At 35.3% G+C, this 18,243-nt stretch overlaps 2 protein-coding genes across 4 annotated transcripts; both read left to right on the top strand.

Annotated features, from left to right (window-relative positions):
- Positions 1-116: 116 nt before the first annotated feature.
- Positions 117-9,951, top strand: abcg5 (ATP-binding cassette, sub-family G (WHITE), member 5; the record flags this gene model as incomplete). 2 transcript variants are annotated; one of them, XM_079856143.1, is made up of 14 exons in its annotated part: positions 117-176; positions 266-357; positions 1,776-1,897; positions 2,346-2,482; positions 4,687-4,785; positions 4,985-5,117; positions 5,758-5,897; positions 6,737-6,866; positions 7,048-7,261; positions 7,426-7,631; positions 8,185-8,323; positions 8,482-8,667; positions 8,811-8,923; positions 9,735-9,951. In XM_079856143.1, the coding sequence occupies 13 exons, from the start codon at positions 278-280 to the stop codon at positions 9,917-9,919; spliced, it is 1,884 nt and encodes a 627-aa protein (XP_079712269.1). In that variant the 3' UTR covers positions 9,920-9,951. The 2 variants fall into 2 exon arrangements, with proteins under 2 accessions (XP_079712269.1, XP_079712268.1); XM_079856142.1 differs by lacking the exon at positions 117-176 and having other exon boundaries at positions 203-357.
- Positions 9,952-10,916: 965 nt separating this feature from the next.
- Positions 10,917-18,149, top strand: dync2li1 (dynein, cytoplasmic 2, light intermediate chain 1). Of its 2 annotated transcripts, none has more exons than XM_079856318.1 (13): positions 10,917-11,051; positions 11,183-11,315; positions 12,055-12,089; positions 12,175-12,244; positions 12,332-12,420; positions 12,554-12,734; positions 12,821-12,889; positions 14,500-14,577; positions 14,801-14,880; positions 14,985-15,055; positions 16,812-16,909; positions 17,008-17,100; positions 17,929-18,149. In XM_079856318.1, exons 1-13 carry the CDS (start codon positions 11,038-11,040, stop codon positions 17,989-17,991), a joined length of 1,074 nt encoding a protein of 357 aa, XP_079712444.1. In that variant the 5' UTR covers positions 10,917-11,037; the 3' UTR covers positions 17,992-18,149. The 2 variants fall into 2 exon arrangements, with proteins under 2 accessions (XP_079712444.1, XP_079712445.1); XM_079856319.1 differs by lacking the exon at positions 17,929-18,149 and adding an exon at positions 17,242-17,274.
- The last annotated feature ends 94 nt before the right edge of the window (positions 18,150-18,243 follow it).

The following is an 18,243-nucleotide window of genomic DNA, read 5'->3' on the forward strand; positions in this document are numbered from 1 at the left end:
TCTTCTTGTCCTGGAGAAAACTGAGAGGTGGCAGAGAGAAGCGGCTCTATATAGCAAATGGAGCAAAGTTCCACTGATAAGAGTCACTGTTTATGGTTCCAGCTTAATCAGTGAAATACAAGCTGGAGAGTTCAGAGAGCCGAAGACGTGGACCTGACTGTCACATTGTTATTCAGGCTAGTTTGACCATTGATGAGAGAAAATGAGTCAATCTTATTCCATGCAGGACATTTTCCAGAAGAATGGGTTGAATGGATCTTTTAAGGTGGTGCCAGAGATGAGAACGGCCCGTCCAAACCCAGACTACACAGATCCGTCATGCTGCCTGAGCGTCAAAAATGTGTCCTATACTGTGAGGTAGGAATAGCTCATTGATATGAAATGAAACCAGTGAAATCGATGATTGTCTTAAACTCACAGTCTATGCAAGCTAGCATTGAATAAACAACCATAATTTAGGACCGGGTTAATGGTAAACCTGCTTATTTTAGCTTTATTTCTGAATTTGCTCTAGTTCAGCTGTTAACCCACCACTGCACCTGACAGATGTACTGTATATTAACCATCATCAATTTTAATGAATGATAAGTTCTCAAGATCATGTCAAATAACTTTACACAAACAATATTTTTTAACCCCAACTTGAAACCTTAAAAGGATATCAATATTATTTAATATTAGTTATTACTAAAATGCTTAAAAATGTTTTTAACATGATAGATAATAAACAATACATATGTGTTGATAATTTTGTTAATTCAGTTATGGTAATTCATAAAAATAGTGCATAACAGGAACATATTTTCTGATGTAAAAATGTATTTAAGATCTTTTAAATTAATTTGAAAGAAGATGTTAAATATAGAAGCTTGTTTAAGACGTCTTATAGTAATAGATAAAAAAGTGCTAAATACACACACGAGATTATATATTTATTAATCTCAACACAATTTTTAAATTAAGCTTTTTAAAATGAAAATGTTTTTTGATGTGTCTAAAATTATGCAGATGCCTAAATAATTTTTTTTTTACATTTCTTATATGTGGTGAATTATTCTGTTGATTAACCACTTACAGCACATGTGATTATTGACAGATTACTGCTACAATACTAGCATGTATATAATTTTTTTGTGTAAAAATCCAGTGAGTCATAAGCCAGATATATGAAAGTTATGAGCACATTTAAATTTTTTATTTAAATAAAAACCATTAAATGATCAGTGAATGAACGTTTAAATGCCACAGTCACCTCTCGTCATCTGACTTTGTATGGCAACAATTATAGGTAACACTTTATTTTACAGTGTATTTGTTACATATGTTACATGTACTTACCGTAGTAATAACAGTAAAATATGCATAATTACATGCAACTAACCCTCAACCAAACCCTAAGCCTAACCCTAACCCTATAGTAAGTACATGTAGTTGCTTAATATTACTCAGTACTTAAATATATAATTACACTGTAACAATGACACCTTAAAATAAAGTGTAACCCAACTATTAGGCTTTTAGTCTTTTAGTCTACAGTCTAAAAATGCTTGCTCAGTCAGATTAACCCAGAATGTGTTTGGTCTTGTGTTTACCCAGTGCTGTGTTTGTTCACCACCCAAACTTTGTTGTTTTTGTTAACCCGTGATTTTAGAGTGTACCGTCTTCACATCTGTGTTTTTCTTCACTCATTTCCATCCTGCAATGTCAAACAAAATACTGACAAACTTAAAATTCTTGTTCATTTCATAAACATTTTTATTTGCTGTGTGTTACAGTGAACGTGTAGGACCCTGGTGGGACCTTTCATCTTTTAGAAAAAAATGGACAAGGCAAATACTGAATGAAGTGTCATTTCAAGTGGACAGTGGGCAGATAATGGGAATTCTGGGAAACTCGGGTAAGTGACTGAAAACCTGGGAGACGAAATGACTGTGATGCTTAGAACACATTTTCATTACAGAGCCCACAATATGCTATTGTGAAATAAATACTCAGCTACAGTATGTGTTAATTTGTGTTATTTAACATGATAATGTAATGTTGAATTTGACATTTTAAGGAATGTAGATTTTCTGTTTATTTATTGATAGGGGTTAAGTGCCACCAAACAAAATAACCAGTGACACATTTAAAATATATTAATAAAATCATATTCTCATAGATCTTTCCAGTATCATTCACTCTATATGCATTAAGACACTAAAATTAACAAACAGTAAGCAACAGAATGAACAAGGCAACTTATTATGCAAGTGTACATTATGTAAGGCTGCAAAGATAATTTCTTTGAATGTCAATGTCATATCATATCTTAAAGTAATAAACTTGTTGGCCTTTTTCTCAAGGCTCTGGAAAGACCACTCTGTTAGATGCTATAGCAGGACGAATTGGGAATTCTGGTAACCTTCTGGGAGACATTTTTGTAAATGGAAGAAAGCTAAAAACAGAGCAGTTTCAAGACTGTTTCTCTTATGTTCTTCAGGTGAGATTTGTTTTGTTAAATTATGAATATAGTATTCAACATAAAACAATTTGACCACAAGTGTGTGCGTGCGTGTGTGTGCGTGCGTGTGTGTGTGTGTGTGTGTGTGTGTGTCAATATAAGTGTCACAGGGTACATGTGACTAAACTTTAGTCAACTGTAGAAGATATATATATAGATAAAAAAGCAATTGACTATAGTATCTAGAGGTCATGTCTGCCACAACCAAACTTAAACACATGCAGTAAAGTTTGCAGTAAAGGTCATCTAGAGTGAACTCTGAATTTAGTCGTTACACATGAGTTCATTGTAATATTCTTCAGAGCTATTCATGCATATCTTCCGGAAAATTAAATAACCATGGCAAGACTGCCATTATTGCAGGTAATTTTTACTGCTTAAATTTATGATGCAAGGAAGCTATAATCTAATCCAGTAATTAAATGTCTCAGGGGCTAAATGTACAGATACTGGCTGAAATTGAAGTTATAAGAAAGTACTTTTCAGCATTTCAAACTTTTTTGCCAAATACTACAGTTCATTTCAGGAATCACATACCATTTAACTCTGCTTTCAACAGCACTGTAATTTTTTTAATTTATTTATTTTATAATTGGGCAATAAGGTTCATTAGTTAATGTATTAACTAACATGAACTAACCATGAGCAATACATTTGTTACTGTATTTGTTAGCTTTATTTTTATTAACTAACATTAACAAAGATTGTTCATTGTTTGTTCATGTTAGTTCACAGTGCATTAACTAATGTTAAGATTTTAAATAAGTATTAGTAAATGTTGAAATTAACATTAACAAAGAAGATTAATAAATGCTGCATAAGTGCAGTTCATTATCAGTTCATGCATAACAAATTAACCTTATTGTAAAGTGTTACCAATAAGTCTTCATACTGCCTTAAAATATAAAGTTTAGTCAACCTGAAATGTGAAGTTGTCTTAATTGATCAAGAAGTTAAAATCAGGGATGTTACTCATGATAGCTAATTGCAGCAATGATTTTTGCATTGAACTTCACTGTACAACAATTACAGATATATGTAGACATGGCGCACAAACTCAACAACCTTATGACTTCTTCTATCCTCAAAGGAATAAGCCTAATTCTTGATAAATACAAGCCATAAACTCCAAATACAGATAAGAACTTAAAGCAGTGATATTTAAGAGCACTTGCCCACTTAGGAGCAAAGTTTAAAAATTATGAAATGTTGTATGTGTTGATAATGTCAGTGTTTAATACATTACCAGAATAACCTTTCAAAAATGCATATTATCGCTGATACACACCACTGTACATGCACACCTCACATACCAGAGGTCAGCTCTGATTGGATGAACATGGGAGCTGTTTAAAGGGACAATTTACCCAAAAATTAAAATTGAATAATTTACTCACTCTCATGTCATTTGGTAATTTCTTTCTTAGAAGTTTCAGAAATTGGGATTTTTAACAGACTGATCAAGCTCCTATTTCTTCACACTATTTTGTCCATGAATGAAAAGTAATAAGGGTTCTCAACCTTTTTGACTCCAATATATTAAAATAATAAATAAAATACTTAAATAAAACAAAATTCTGTAATTCCAATAACTGAATGTTCTACAGGGTTTACACTTTGTATTACTAGTAAATGTTCGTGACTTTTCTAGTTTGTGATTATAGTTTTTTTTATTGTTTTACTCACAAATACCAAATTATACCTGATAAAATATAGAGTTGTGCCGGGATGACGTGACAACCTGGAAGACTAATTCACCTCTGGTTCCCTCGAGATTTTCTTATGGGTTTTTTTTAACGGGGTTTTTCAATTTACAATAAATTACACACATATCGAAAACGCAAATTATGAGTTTGCAGCCTTGGTGAGCAGAAGATACTTCTTTTAAAAACATTAAAAATCTTACAGATCTAAAACTTTTGACCGGTAGTGTATATATAAATATTATATTCATTATAAAACATTTAATTAATTAAGATTTTATTCTTTTTCTGAACTTTTCCTTGTCTAGAAATCACACTTTTAAAATTTAAGAACTATCCCTTTATATTCATCATAGTATTGATAGTATTCTTTATGTGGGAATATAGCTTTATTTTGAATGCTTACATAGAAGCACTCTCTCTCTCTCTCTCTCTCTCTCTCTCTCTCTCTCTCTCTCTCTCTCTCTCTCTCTCTCTCAGAGTGACAATCTCTTGAGCTACCTGACTGTGGAGGAGACTCTGACATACACTGCTCAACTTGCTTTGAGAAAACACTCTGCTGAGGCCATACGCAAGAAAGTGAGCTCATTCACTTCACAGATGTCAAAACACACACAACTCAGTTGCCACATCACCACAGATAGGCAAAAAGACTCATTTTTTGGAACAATTGTTTAAAAACTCACAATTGATAATTAAATTTAAATGAATAAACCTCAAATACATATATTTTCAAAATAAATGTTTAACAACCTTATCCCACTCTGACTTGCCATAGGTAACCGCGGTCATGGCAGAGTTGAGTTTGGGACATGTGGCTCACAGTGTGATTGGAGGCCGCATTTTTCCAGGCATTTCTGGTGGCGAGAGAAGGAGGGTCTCCATTGCCAGCCAGCTGCTTAAGGACCCAAGTGAGTGCTTTGAGCTGCCCCCTGACTTGCCTAAATAAATATTAACCCATACTAGTGTAATGTTTGTTTAGGTATGATGTACAAACACTGTATAGCATGTGTTGATTTCCTCAGATGATGCAACCCTCACATGTGCTGCAGTAGCTAAATATGATTAAAGACTAAATGTTATTTAAATGCAGAGCGACCAGCACAGTGACCCAAAGCCCCTCAAAGGATTATTGAGGAATGGACAAATGAGTGAAAGGGACTAAAGTAGATATTAAAAGTGGGTTATCACATTTTTAATATTAAGCTGAGGTCGATGAGTGTCCCTCTGGATCCTTTATCTGGCTCTTTGGACCTCAGGGGTCTCCTGGGACCGTGGACTACGGATTAGTTAAGGCCACTCCAACCTGAACACAAACCAGCAATTATAAGTGGCTTTCGTCTGCTGCCTTCTCCAATCAAGCAGTAAATTAATTCATCAGCCAATTAATTTGGCTCTAACTTTAGACAATGGCAAATCTATTAATTGCTTTAATTACTTGAATTAATGAGACACTCAAAGTTGTCTCTCAAAAGACAGAGAGTGGACTTTGTGGAAAGTTTCTCATTAGTTATATTTCTTTTCCTGTTTTTCCATTTTGCGTTACGTCAGAGGTGATTCTCCTGGATGAGCCAACCACAGGACTGGACAGCATGACGGCTAATCAGATCGTGATGCTGCTGGCTGAGCTGGCCAGAAGAGATCGAATAGTCATAGTCACCATCCACCAGCCCCGTTCAGAGCTATTCAGAGTGAGTAGACTTTTTACTGTTTGAACTCTGGAAGGATGTGTGATGCAGTGGCTAATGCTCAGGGCTGATAACCAGATGTAAGAAGCAGGCCGTAGCCCATCAGAAACGTGACTTTGATCCAATGTGCCTTTGAGTTATGTGGCTTTTAGACCATGGTGCTTCTATATGCTAGTTTTCTTCTAAAGGTTGACAAAAAGGTTGATGACTCAGCATGCACTCATAATACACTCAATAATAATACATTCTATTTGTATTGCACCTTTTTAAACATAAAATGTGTTGTTTCACATGTATTAATATTAGATATTACCATTTAATTAATGTAAATAAAAAGAAAAGTAAACACAAATAAAACAGTTAAACAGTAACAAGCTACAAAAAAAAGCAAAAAGCGAAAAAATACAATTAAGAAAAAAATATAATCCAATCCAATCCAATCCAATGGCATTAGCGCTAACTGAAAAATATGACTTCATGTTTTTTTTGGTTTTAACTTGGAGTTTATCCAATTTCAAATGGTGAAAGGTTTCAGACTTGTGAGGCATTATGGATAAAAAGCAACTACAAACGATTTTGTAAGGTTTACAATTACATTATGCCAAATGTTGTTTACTACTACCAAAATTTGGTAAATTGCTACTTACAACATTTTAATTTAACCTGTTTCATGACATAAAGTGTTGAAGTTCAGTGTTATAACATGTCTTTGTATGGTTCATATGACAATATATCTGTATTAAATTAGAATGTTTTACATTCAGCTCAATGATTTACATCAAAGTGACAGTCTATAAGATTATGCTCAATAAAATGACTGAAAGATGTATAAATGTCTACAGATCTTTAACCGAATAGCAATCATGAGCCGAGGGGAACTGGTGTTCTGTGGGCAGCCTGAAGAGATGGTGGATTTCTTCAGCAGCTGTGGATATGAGTGTCCTGAGTACTGCAACCCCTTTGATATTTATGGTAGGGCTTTAGAAGATGACCCAAGATCTGTTTTTTTTCTTTAGACTTCAGTTTGAATTTGAGTGAATTATACAGTTTTTAAGATGTACTGGTATTAAAAAAACATTTATCTTTACTGCTAAAAATATGGGGATCCAGTAAAGTGTTGCGCTTTTATCAAATCATCCTTTGCAATGAACAGTTGATCTGACTTCTGTGGACACACGCTGCAGCGAGAGGGAAGCCGCCACCTACAGCCGCATGCACGACATCACATCAGCCTACCAGAACTCAGAGATCTTTAAGAGCATGCTGGGAAGGATCGAGCAAAGCTGCCAAGGACCAGACAAACCCATGATCCCCTTCAAAAGCAAGGAGTCCCCCAACTGCCTGTCCAAACTGAATGTCCTCCTGAGGTAAAACAGAAGCCACGACACAGAGAAACGATATCGTTGAAATCACTTTCAGAATGATTTTTTCCAGCAGATGAACGATAAAAACATTGACAGCCAATCAGAATCCATTCTGCTTTAAAGAGCTTGAGCATTCATGCATTTCTCTCTTTTACACACACACACAGGCGGACCATACGCAATGTGTCTCGTGATAGGATGGGCATTCTCATGCGCCTCTCTCAGAATCTCATCTACGGCCTCTTTATTGCTTTTTTTCTCATGAAGCTGGGTAAGGATGTAACAAAAGGTGCCGTGCAGGACAGAATCGGTATAATCTACCAAGCTATGGGTGCATCACCATATACCGGCATGCTGAATGCTGTGGCTCTATGTAAGTATCTCATCCACAGTCAAAGTACCTCAAAATAGACACATTATCTTAGGAGTTTGTTAGACATTTAACATTTAAGAGATTGTTAGAGTTTGTGACAGTGAGGAAAATAATTTGTGGCACTGCATTTCAACAAAGCAGCAAGAACTATCATTATTAAAGATTATGCAAATATGCTTCTGATGTATCAAACAAATTAGTGCATACACAATTCTTATATATTCCCAAATCACAGATTATATGGCAGAATTGATGGTAAAGGTGATGCAGCAGTTAGACTAATTAAGACGATGCTTTTGGGAAAAGTAATCCCTGTCCTTTATATATCAGTTTATGAGCGATAAGAGTCTCATTTCACTGTAGGTCACCAGATAAGAGAGAGAAACACACAGGAGGTGTATTGCCTCACAAATTGCTCCAGCATATTAAGGAATATTGCTTGACCTATAACATAGAGCTCTTGAGATAGCATATAATTGGTAACACAAGACGTGTCTGCCACTGTATTTTTAAGTGTGGATAACAGTCTAATGTTTTTCTTGATCAAAAACAGTTCCTGCTTTAAGGGCCATTGCTGACCAGGAGAGTAAAGATGGCTTGTACCAGAAATGGCAGATGTTTCTGGCTTACATCATCCATATCCTGCCATTCAGCATTATCAGTGTGTTCATCTTTACCTCTTTCCTATATTGGTAGGTATGGGTGTGTTTTTGTGTAAAGCTACTTGAGTTCATCAGAGCTCGGGTCAGGGTTACTAGGGTTCAAATCCAGGGGAATGTCCTCAGGATCAAATCAAATTGACTGGTTTATGGATCGTGACTGTTTCTCTGTGTGTGGTTTGGTGTTTTAGGATTGTTGGGATGAACCCGGATCCCCTGCGCTTCCTGTGTTTTTCAGCAGTGGTCATGGTGCCACACATCGTAGGTGAACTCTTAACGCTGGTCTTGTTGGGTGTCGTTCAAGACCCCAATATGGTCAACAGTGGGGTCGCTCTACTCAATATAGCTGGAATCATGGTGGGCTCTGGATTTCTCAGGTGACGAAATGATTTTGATACTCACTTGCCAACATGTTTGTTTTCTTTTAGTGTTAAAGGAATACACTATTGTTAGTGATTGTTCAGCATTTTGATTTAAATCTACTCTAACTCTTCTATCTTCTATCTAAATCTTCTATCAGGGGTTTTAAACAAATGCCTGAAGTATTCCAGTGGCTGAGTTATCTAACTTTCCAGAAGTACGGCTGTGAGCTCCTTATCGTCACTGAGTTCTATGGCCTGAACTTCACTTGCAGTAAGAAAAATCATAGTCTTCTTCAAACTTATGCATTCTCAAAATGGACCCTTTGAAATGGCTTGACAAACACCTTTTTTTTTAATTTCCTGTGAAAATGAATTTCCCAACAGGAAGAAATTGTTCCTTTAATAGTTCCTTGTAAATTAAAAGAATCTTACACTACCATTCAAAAGTGTCAGTAATATAATAGTTAATGTTTCTAAAAAAAAGTCTCTTCTGCTCATCAAGCCTGCGTTTATATATATATATATATATAAGTACCGTAAAAACAGTAATATTGTGAAAAATTATTACACTTTAAAATATCTGTTTTCTGTTTCAATATATTTTAAATATAAAATACAGGAAAAACTTTAATATTGCTAAATTAGTATTTAACTGTTTAGGTATATATTTGAATATATTTTAAAATGTAATTTATTCCTGTGATACAAAGTTGTGATATACTGTATCTGAGTGAAAAGACTTCTCGAAACATGAAAAAGGTTTTTGATAAAAGATTATGAGGGCACATGAAGTTTAAATAATTTTGAATAAACACTGTAATATTCCACAAAAAAATAAAATAAAATAAATGTCCATAGTGATTTCATAGTGACTTAAATACATCTTTGCAGAATAAAAGTTTATTTAAACAAAAAAAAGAAAGCACTGATCTCAAATCTTTGAACGGTAGTGTATATCTGCTATTTTTTGTCTGAATCAAATGGATAGACATGGGTTAACTTTTTGGTTCATGGGATTTTTAACACATAAAATGAATAAGGTGCGCATATGGACATCCTCTGACTAACCGTTTGTCTCTCAGCCCCTTTAGCTGGTTTGCCAGGAGCTTGTCTGGTAGACAGTGGTAATATGATCATAGATGAGGGATATCCTGGAGCTCTCTCACGTTACACACTAGACTTCCTCCTGCTCTATGCCTTCCTGCCTGCGCTCGTGATACTGGGCATCATCAGCTTCAAGATACGAGACCACCTCATCAAACGCTAAGCTTCTGTATGTGTGTACGTGTTATTGTGCCTGTGAGCAAATGTGTATAAAATGTTATGTCCTATTTTGTACATAGGATATCTCTAGATCATATATGTTGATTATATATATATATTTAAAAAAATAAAAAAACGAACTAATGTGAAAGCTGAATCCATCTCCTTTTTCCACAGTTATTGATCCATTTTCTCCACAATGTTGACCATTATTGTTTGTGGTATATATTGTGATTGTTAATGTGACTGTAAATGCTCTGTTATACATAATAAATGTTTAATAATAAAAAAAAAATCCTTTTATCCTGATCTTTTAAAATATATTTAGAAAGAAGTGGCATTTAATGGTTAACACTTTACAATAAAGACTCATTTGTTTACATTAGTTAATGTATTAACTAACATGAAATAACAATGATCAATACATTTGTTACATTATTTATTAATCTTTGTTAATGCAAGTTAATAAAAATCCAGTTCATTTTTGTTCATGTTAGTTTACAGCGCATTAACTAATGGTAACAGATACAAATTTTGATTTTAATAATGTATTAGTAAATTTTGAAATTATCATTATCTAAGATTAATAAATGCTGTACAAGTATTGTTCATTCTTATAGTTAATCATAACTAAATTAGTTAACTAATGTTATCTAATGAAACCTTATTGTAAAGTGTTACCATTTAATGTATAATGTTTAAATTTGAAATGCCAGCGAGTGTTTACTTAGTTTAATACAAGTCATATGACTGAACGCATGCTTTTATTTGTGGATGTTTGTTTCACACACCAAGATCATGTTGACCCCATAAAAAAAATATTAGTTATTGGATGTTTCTCTACCCAAACATTTCAGTCCAAATTTATATAGTGCTTTTCACAATAAATAAAAATAAATGAGAATGAAAAATACGAAAACTGCAGTACAAAAAAATAGTATAAAGAAAAACTTCATTTCCCATAGTGCACTAGGTGTTTCGTCATCAAACGGTGACGTTACCCCTCGCAACGGTAATCAAGCGCCTCTTTTTTAGTCGACAAAACACTGAGGCACCAGTACAGGACTATTATCTAAACTCGCTTATTTGATGTAGAGAATTTTAAAAACAAAACTTGTGATAATGCCTAAAATAAAGTAAGTTGCCTGTTGAGCTATTTACATACATTATTTTACTCGTTTAAGTTTACTAGCTTACTAGCTACCCAAACGAGGAAGATTGGAGCTAAATATGCATATGCTACTATTCAGATGATTTTGTCTCGTAGTTCGGACACATTATGGGATGTTGCTGCAGCGGAAGTACGCAGCAGGGAGAACAGGACTGATGAAGAGGATGCTGAAGAGGACGCACACTTCCTCACACAGAGAACAGTCTTCTTCATGGGGAGTAAAGCAGGGGTATGCCTACAATATAGCACTACTGTTTATGGTCTTGAGGAGGTAACGTGCAGCTAACGAAATACAGGTTAAAAAAAATAACCCTGTAACGCTTGACATATAAAATAATAGTCAATATATATATATTTTAATTGGAACAGTTTATTGAAACTTTACACAAAAACTTGAATAAAAATCTAAACAAAAGTTGTAAAAAAATATTTTATGCATCAGGCTTTTATGGCTCATATACAGTTGCATGATATAGTGAGGAATATGTAACTCACACTCAAGGATGAAAAAAACAACAACTCAGTTTTAACCAGAGCCTCAAACTGAGGAAAAATATTCAATTTGCTGTTGCTGATATTTAAATGAATATATATATATTTATGGATGCATTTCTGAAAGCTTGTAATGTAAATCAATGTAAATCAATTACATGAAATGCATAAATATCAGTTGTCACTCTATATCACTTGATATAATGTCTTACCAAGATGATGCTTGGTTTTATGATCAAACCTCTGCAGTGTTCATTGTGTTTTGTAGTGCAATGCAAAACAATTATTAAAAACACATTGCATCATATTTAATACTTACATTTTAACATGATTAAAAGAAATGTGTATGGATAATCAAGTAAACCTAAGTTTTTGTCATGTTAATAATTTAAGGATAAAATATTTTAAAATATTTTAGCCTCTATTGTCAGAAAACAACAACACACAAATACAAAACATTTGACCTTATATTTCAGGGCAAAACAACGATATTACTACGGTTTCTTGACAGGTAAGTGCGAGGTGTCATGTTGTACATTTGAAGTTTTTAAGAGTCTTCATGTCTCCTCAGATTTGTGTTTTTCCCTTTAAACCAGAGATGAGGCAGCTAAACCTACTCTTGCGCTGGAGTACACTTTTGGTAGACGAGCAAGAGGGCATAATACGGTACGAGCTTCAGTGCAGTCTTTAGTTCTTTATAGGAACTGATTTTCCATTTGGCTAGATAATTGTCTATTTTCTCCTTCTCTGCAGCCTAAAGACATCGCACATCTGTGGGAATTGGGAGGGGGAATCTCCTTATCGGACCTCGTTCAGATTCCCATCACGGCTGACAATGTTAGGTTAGACTCACAGACACTGTACATTCATTCAGGATGGTAATCTGAGAGAGCATTTTAAGTTCCAGTATGTTCCTGTGATTTGAAATAAATTTTAAATGTGGTTGCAAACATGAGGTACAATTATTTTTTTCAGTTCTTTATCTGCAGTACTTGTTCTGGATCTGTCTAAACCTAATGCTCTGTGGGAGACCATGGAAAGGCTGCTCGGATCAGCTCGAAGTCAGGTGGAAAAAGTGTGTGCCGTACTCCAGAAGACAGGAGAATCCAGATCAGGCAAACAACGAGTCCCACGAATCCTCCACAAGGACTATCCGGTAGAGAGGATCACTCAGTTGCTCTAAATCGAGTGTTTGCATTTATGTTGCAGTGTATATTACATGAAACGGTCTCTCTTCAACAGGACCGAGAGCTCATCAGCCCTTTTCCTGTTCCGCTTCTCATAATTGGCAGCAAGTTTGACATCTTTCAGGTAAAACTTCACTGCATTAGAATGTTCAGATTCAGAATAGAGTACTTGGTTTCTGCATAGTATACACTGAATGCTGCTAACTGTTTTTAAAGAGGCCATATTATGCCCTTTTACAAAGTCTACTAGAATAGGTTTCCATGTTTGAATGTTCAAAAAACATTATTTCTCACATATTTTGCATTGTTGCAGCACCTCCTTCCCAGTCTGTCAGTAACAGTCAATCTGTTTAATTCCGGTTTCTATGAAGCCCCTCCTTGCGAAAAGAGCAGTGGCTCTAATTGGTTGGCTGGACCAGTGTGTAGTGATTGGTCGACCACTTCAAGGGTGTTTCAGAAATGTCCTGCCCCTTACGATAAGTTTCAGCTTCTCGGGTGTAAACGAGAAGCTGAAAATTGTGTGTTGTTGGACATGGCAACAACACACTATCGTAAGGCCTCATACTTTTGCGTATGCCTTGTGTGGGAATTATTTAAATGAGTATTGTAGGGACATAAACGTTACATTTTCACGCCCCTAAACATGACGTGGAACAAAGCGAACTGTGATTGGTTGCTTTACATGTCAGACGGCCTCTGGGCATTCCTTGGCCAATGAAAGATGCTATGGAGTCCAGACCTTCTGCCGTTAGTCTGAAGGTCTGGCGACACGAAACTAGACACCAGCAGCACTCCAGCTCCATGACACTCAAAACTATCCTGTTAGCTGGTACTATAGCTAACATTGCATCAACAGCATATCTCGGGTCTGTGAAACATAGCAAAACCAATGTTACTCACGTATGGAGCAGAAACAACACAACCTCGGCATCCGTTTTCAGGCCTTCATCTTAGGTCTCTCCAGCGCTAGAAAGCTTATTAATGCTGGTCCTAAAGTTCTTGCCTGATCATAACCCTTCTTTTTACACTGATATTCCTCTGAGCTTTTCTCTTTTGTAATGTCTCTCTCAGCCAAATCTCGTCTTGCTCACTCACTTTCCTCCACTATCATTAGTGTCTCCTACTGCTGATTGGCCACAAGTGTGTTGTGGTGCTAGGTCCAATCTAGCCTGGTTCTACCAGACTCTCGTACATTTCATTTGTACAGAGAGTCTGGCCTCTCTCCATTGACAAGCGTTAACTTCCTTGTAGGCGGGTATTCTGTTGAAGTTTAAAACTATTGGATGTGCCCAGAGTCACTCTGGATCTGCTATAACCAATCGCTAACCTTTGGTCGTGACGTAACCCTACAACTCAAACTAACGCACGTCATCAACGTCATCGTTCTCAGCCACTCCCTCTGTTCGCTGATTGGGCCGCCAAAAATTTGGCCGGAGAAAACCAAAGAATACACCACAATCCCAGACGTAGTACTGAAGGGAAATAAAATTGAGTGGAAGTACGCAGGAGGGCGGAGCCAGGCTAGGTCCAATCCACTTTCAACAGTGTTTCTCAGAAATTGCTAACTGCACCTTTAACACTTCAAAGCTGGATTTTTGAACTCATTTTTAGTAAATATTGAGGAAAATGTCTTAAGGTTATCCAGTAAACAAAAAATTTAGATATATATTATATTATATAAATTTATGTTATATTCATCAGTCTCATTCATGATGAACTCCTGTCTCCTTCTAGGACTTTGATTCAGAGAAGAGGAAGGTGATTTGTAAGACTCTTCGCTTCTTAGCCCACTTCTATGGAGCGTCATTAATCGTAAGGCTGAACTAAGAATTTTGTCAAAGTATTTCAGAATTTATCACAGTTTGAGGATGTTAATGCAATGTAACTTTAAGAAATGTGCAGCTTTAGAAAAAAAAGATCTCTGAACTGACATTACCCTTGTGTGGCATAACCCAGCTTTAACTTAGTCAACTGTTCAGCTTTTCTGTTTGTCTATGGTCTGCGTTGTATCTGAATGCTCTCTGTCTCTTCATAGTTCACCAGCAGCAAGTCAGAAGCCACGATGTCTAAGAGCAGGAGTTTTGTTAATCAGCTGGCATTTGGAACTGAAAGACCGTATGAAGCTTTCATTATTCTCATGCACTTTAAAATTGAGATATTCTTCATTCATGAAGTTCAGTTGTTTTTTATAAAAAAGAAATGATCTTCCATTCTGTTAGAAAGTCAATCTCTACAGACCCCAGCAAACCTCTGGCTGTTCCAGCAGGATCAGACTCCCTCAGTCAGATTGGTAAGATATGCATTTTACTGTTGTTTTGGTTGAAGTCAAACAAGCTTTTATGCATCTTAAATCAGCATATTTAATACACACTTCCGTTCAGAAGTTTGGGGTCAGCAAGATTTTTTAATGTTTTTGAAAAGTCTTTTATACTCACTTGATCAAAATAATAATAATAATAATAAAAAAGTAATATTGTGAAATATTTTTACAATTTAAAATAACCATTTTCTATTTAAATATATTTTCAAATGTATTTTATTCCTGTTAAGCTGACATTTCTTATTATTATCAATGTTGCTGCTTTTGTCGATACATTTTAAAGATTCTTTGATAAATAGATGGTTAAAAAGAACTATTTCATTTTGAAATAGAATTTTTATAAATGTTTCCATTGACACATTTCATCAATTAAAGGTTGTCTAAGCGATGTCAGGCCAAAACATTTTTTGTCACATACAGCAAACATCTCCTCACTATCCGCTAGCTGCCTGTCCCCTGAACACACTGTAAAAAAACGCGGTCTCTGTAGACACCACAGGCTCCACAAACGGCAACAAAAACAAACTGTGCTCACCCGCACCACGAAACATAACAAACAGAGCTCCAGCCAATAACCGACAAGAAGTGTTGGAGGGTGGGGTTTGCGCGTTTGCGGGGTTAGTGCGCGTGCACATGAGGTGGGTGTGTGTGGAGGAGAGAGGGAAGTTTGAATTATGGCCGACACACGACCAAAGAGACGACGTTCCGATGAACAGAACAACTTGCAAGAGGGACAAGGATAAGGAACGCGCGAAGTCCCGAATTTACATCGGAAAAACCTTTGAAATGTGGCGAGACCTCCGCCGGCAGAAGGGATTAGCTACTATCCGACATTCAGTTGCTCTGTTTTTGCAGAACAGGTAAATCCACTTTTCTTTCTAAACTGACGTTCATGTTCGCCAAACCAACACAAGGATGTAATTAGCTAGATTTATGCAGTCAGCGTTAACTTTGGTGAATACAACATGTATGTTTCTATGAGCTATTTATAACCTCAGGTGGCAAAACGATTTTAAGATAATGTTTCTCTTTTTCTGCATTCTGTTCTGCAATATATAAAAGCATTTATCTAACTTGGCGACATTACACATTGAATGAAGTATCAGTAAAACTTAACTTTGTAGTGACTATTTTGACTTTCCTTTATGCCGGAAGGGAGGGGAGGAGGGAGGAGACGGGATGAGGAGGGAGGGTCTAGCCAGCCTCCGTTTTGTTTGACAATAATTCGAATGTCAACAAGAAGAAACATCTCCCGGGATCGCTTAGACAACCTTTAAACATGTCCTTGCCGAATAAAAGATTAGTTTCTTTTTTTTAAATTGATCCCAAACTTTTGAACTCTATGTATATTTCAACTAAAACTATATTAAGCAATATTTTTTAATTCTATACATGTATACATGTTATGCAGTTTTTATAACATCATATTAAAATGGTGAAATTTTTTAAAGATTAAATCTTCAAGTCCCCCCTGTAGTCAATAATTTTATCCCTTAAACTCATCTTTGATCACTAAAATTACATGTTTTTTTTTTTTGAAAAAAAAAATTATCCATGCCTTAAAACAGCTTGAATGTAACTCTACACCCTTGCCTCGTTTAGTATACGAGCTTCTATGAATATGCAAAAACCACTTGCTCACTTTAAATATGCAGTTTTACTTATGAATTAAAATTAAAATTTAAAAAGTAAAGTTCTCATTTGCATTGATTTATTCATCCTCTAGGTCCCCCTGTTTCCCCTGAGATTGATATTGGGAGCCTACATGCCAAAAACCCCTTAGACCTTTGGAAGAAAGTTTTTGAAAAGGTTTTCCCACCTGAGGTACTTTTTGAAATTGTATATCAAATATCCCCCGCCCCCCACACACAGACACTCTAATATCAAATGTCTGTCTGACCCCGATCATTTTTGTTTTTCAGAACACCAAAGAACGCAAAGAGCTGAAAGATCCTGCCAAAGACCCCCAGTACAGTGAGACCCTTATAGACTCAATCAGAGCCCAGAAAGACCAGGTACAAGACACATGTTTACTGCCACTGTAAGATCACCACAGCATTCAGATATTTGTCTTCTAGTAACCTCTAGTCCTGTGTGTTTATTATCCCTACCATCAACCGATCCTCCAGAATGATACATGCCCTGCTTTACTTTAGAGTGCTGTATATGATTGAACGTTACCCTGCACCTCATGCCCTTCAGTAGCCTCTCACCTGCTCTGATTTAGACTGTTATTGCTGACTACCAAGTGATTGCAATCAGCCAATATAAGTGACACTTATTTCATACCATAAACTTATAGAATAAAACATGTTTTTATGAACTACAACAAATGGATATATATAATCTTTATACAATTTTTTTTGTAGTATTTATCATTGTAAACATGCTTCATGTTAAGTTTAGAGTATGTTAAAATATGACAAAAAATATCCAGATCAGTGTTATTAATTTTATATTTATTCATATTTTGAAAAACCTTTTTTGAATTTTCAGTTTTTAGCTTTTGTAAAAATAAAAATAAATAAGTAAATATATATATATGCACATAAAAAGCACATAAAATTTCTAGAAATGTTTGCTTTTATTTCATTTAGTTGCCAAGGGAAAATGTCTCATTTTAGTTTTTCATCAAATATTTGTTATTTCAGATTTATTTCTATAGTGAAAACAGTTTGTTTTATTTGTTAACAACACTGATCTAGATGTAATGCACTTCAGTTAAAGCCCAATTTAAATTGGTTCAATCTGACTGATGAAATATCAGGCACACGCATGTATTTAATAAGTCAGAGACCACATTGCACAGCAATAAGCATCTTTTTTCTTGTCTCTTTTCTCAGGAGCTGGAGCAGTACAAGAGAGAACAAGCAAAGTCCTGGAAAAGTTTGGCTCTGGATCCATAGATTTCATTCAAAAAACCCTCAAAAGACCAGCAGGTTCAGCATTAACTTAATGCACTGTACCGCATGGACTTAAATAATGTTTCCATTATGTACAGTAAAGGATGATATATATTTTATATATCATTATATATAAATGTATATATATATATAATGCTGTATATAATGGCAATTACATTGTCTATTTTAACCTTTTGGAGTTCACATTTCCAGATCAGTATAACTTGATTGTATTTTGAAATCTTTTTTTTTTTT

Source organism: Squalius cephalus, assembly GCF_949319135.1.
Source record: "Squalius cephalus genome assembly, chromosome: 21".
Lineage (NCBI taxonomy): Eukaryota > Metazoa > Chordata > Actinopteri > Cypriniformes > Leuciscidae > Squalius > Squalius cephalus.

Excerpts from the sequence above, each read along its gene's own strand:
- dync2li1 (XM_079856318.1), top strand. Across the intron at positions 15,056-16,811 it reads AGACTCCCTCAGTCAGATTG|GTCCCCCTGTTTCCCCTGAG; the intron begins GTAAGATATGCA and ends TTCATCCTCTAG. Across the intron at positions 17,101-17,928 it reads TCAGAGCCCAGAAAGACCAG|GAGCTGGAGCAGTACAAGAG; the intron begins GTACAAGACACA and ends CTCTTTTCTCAG.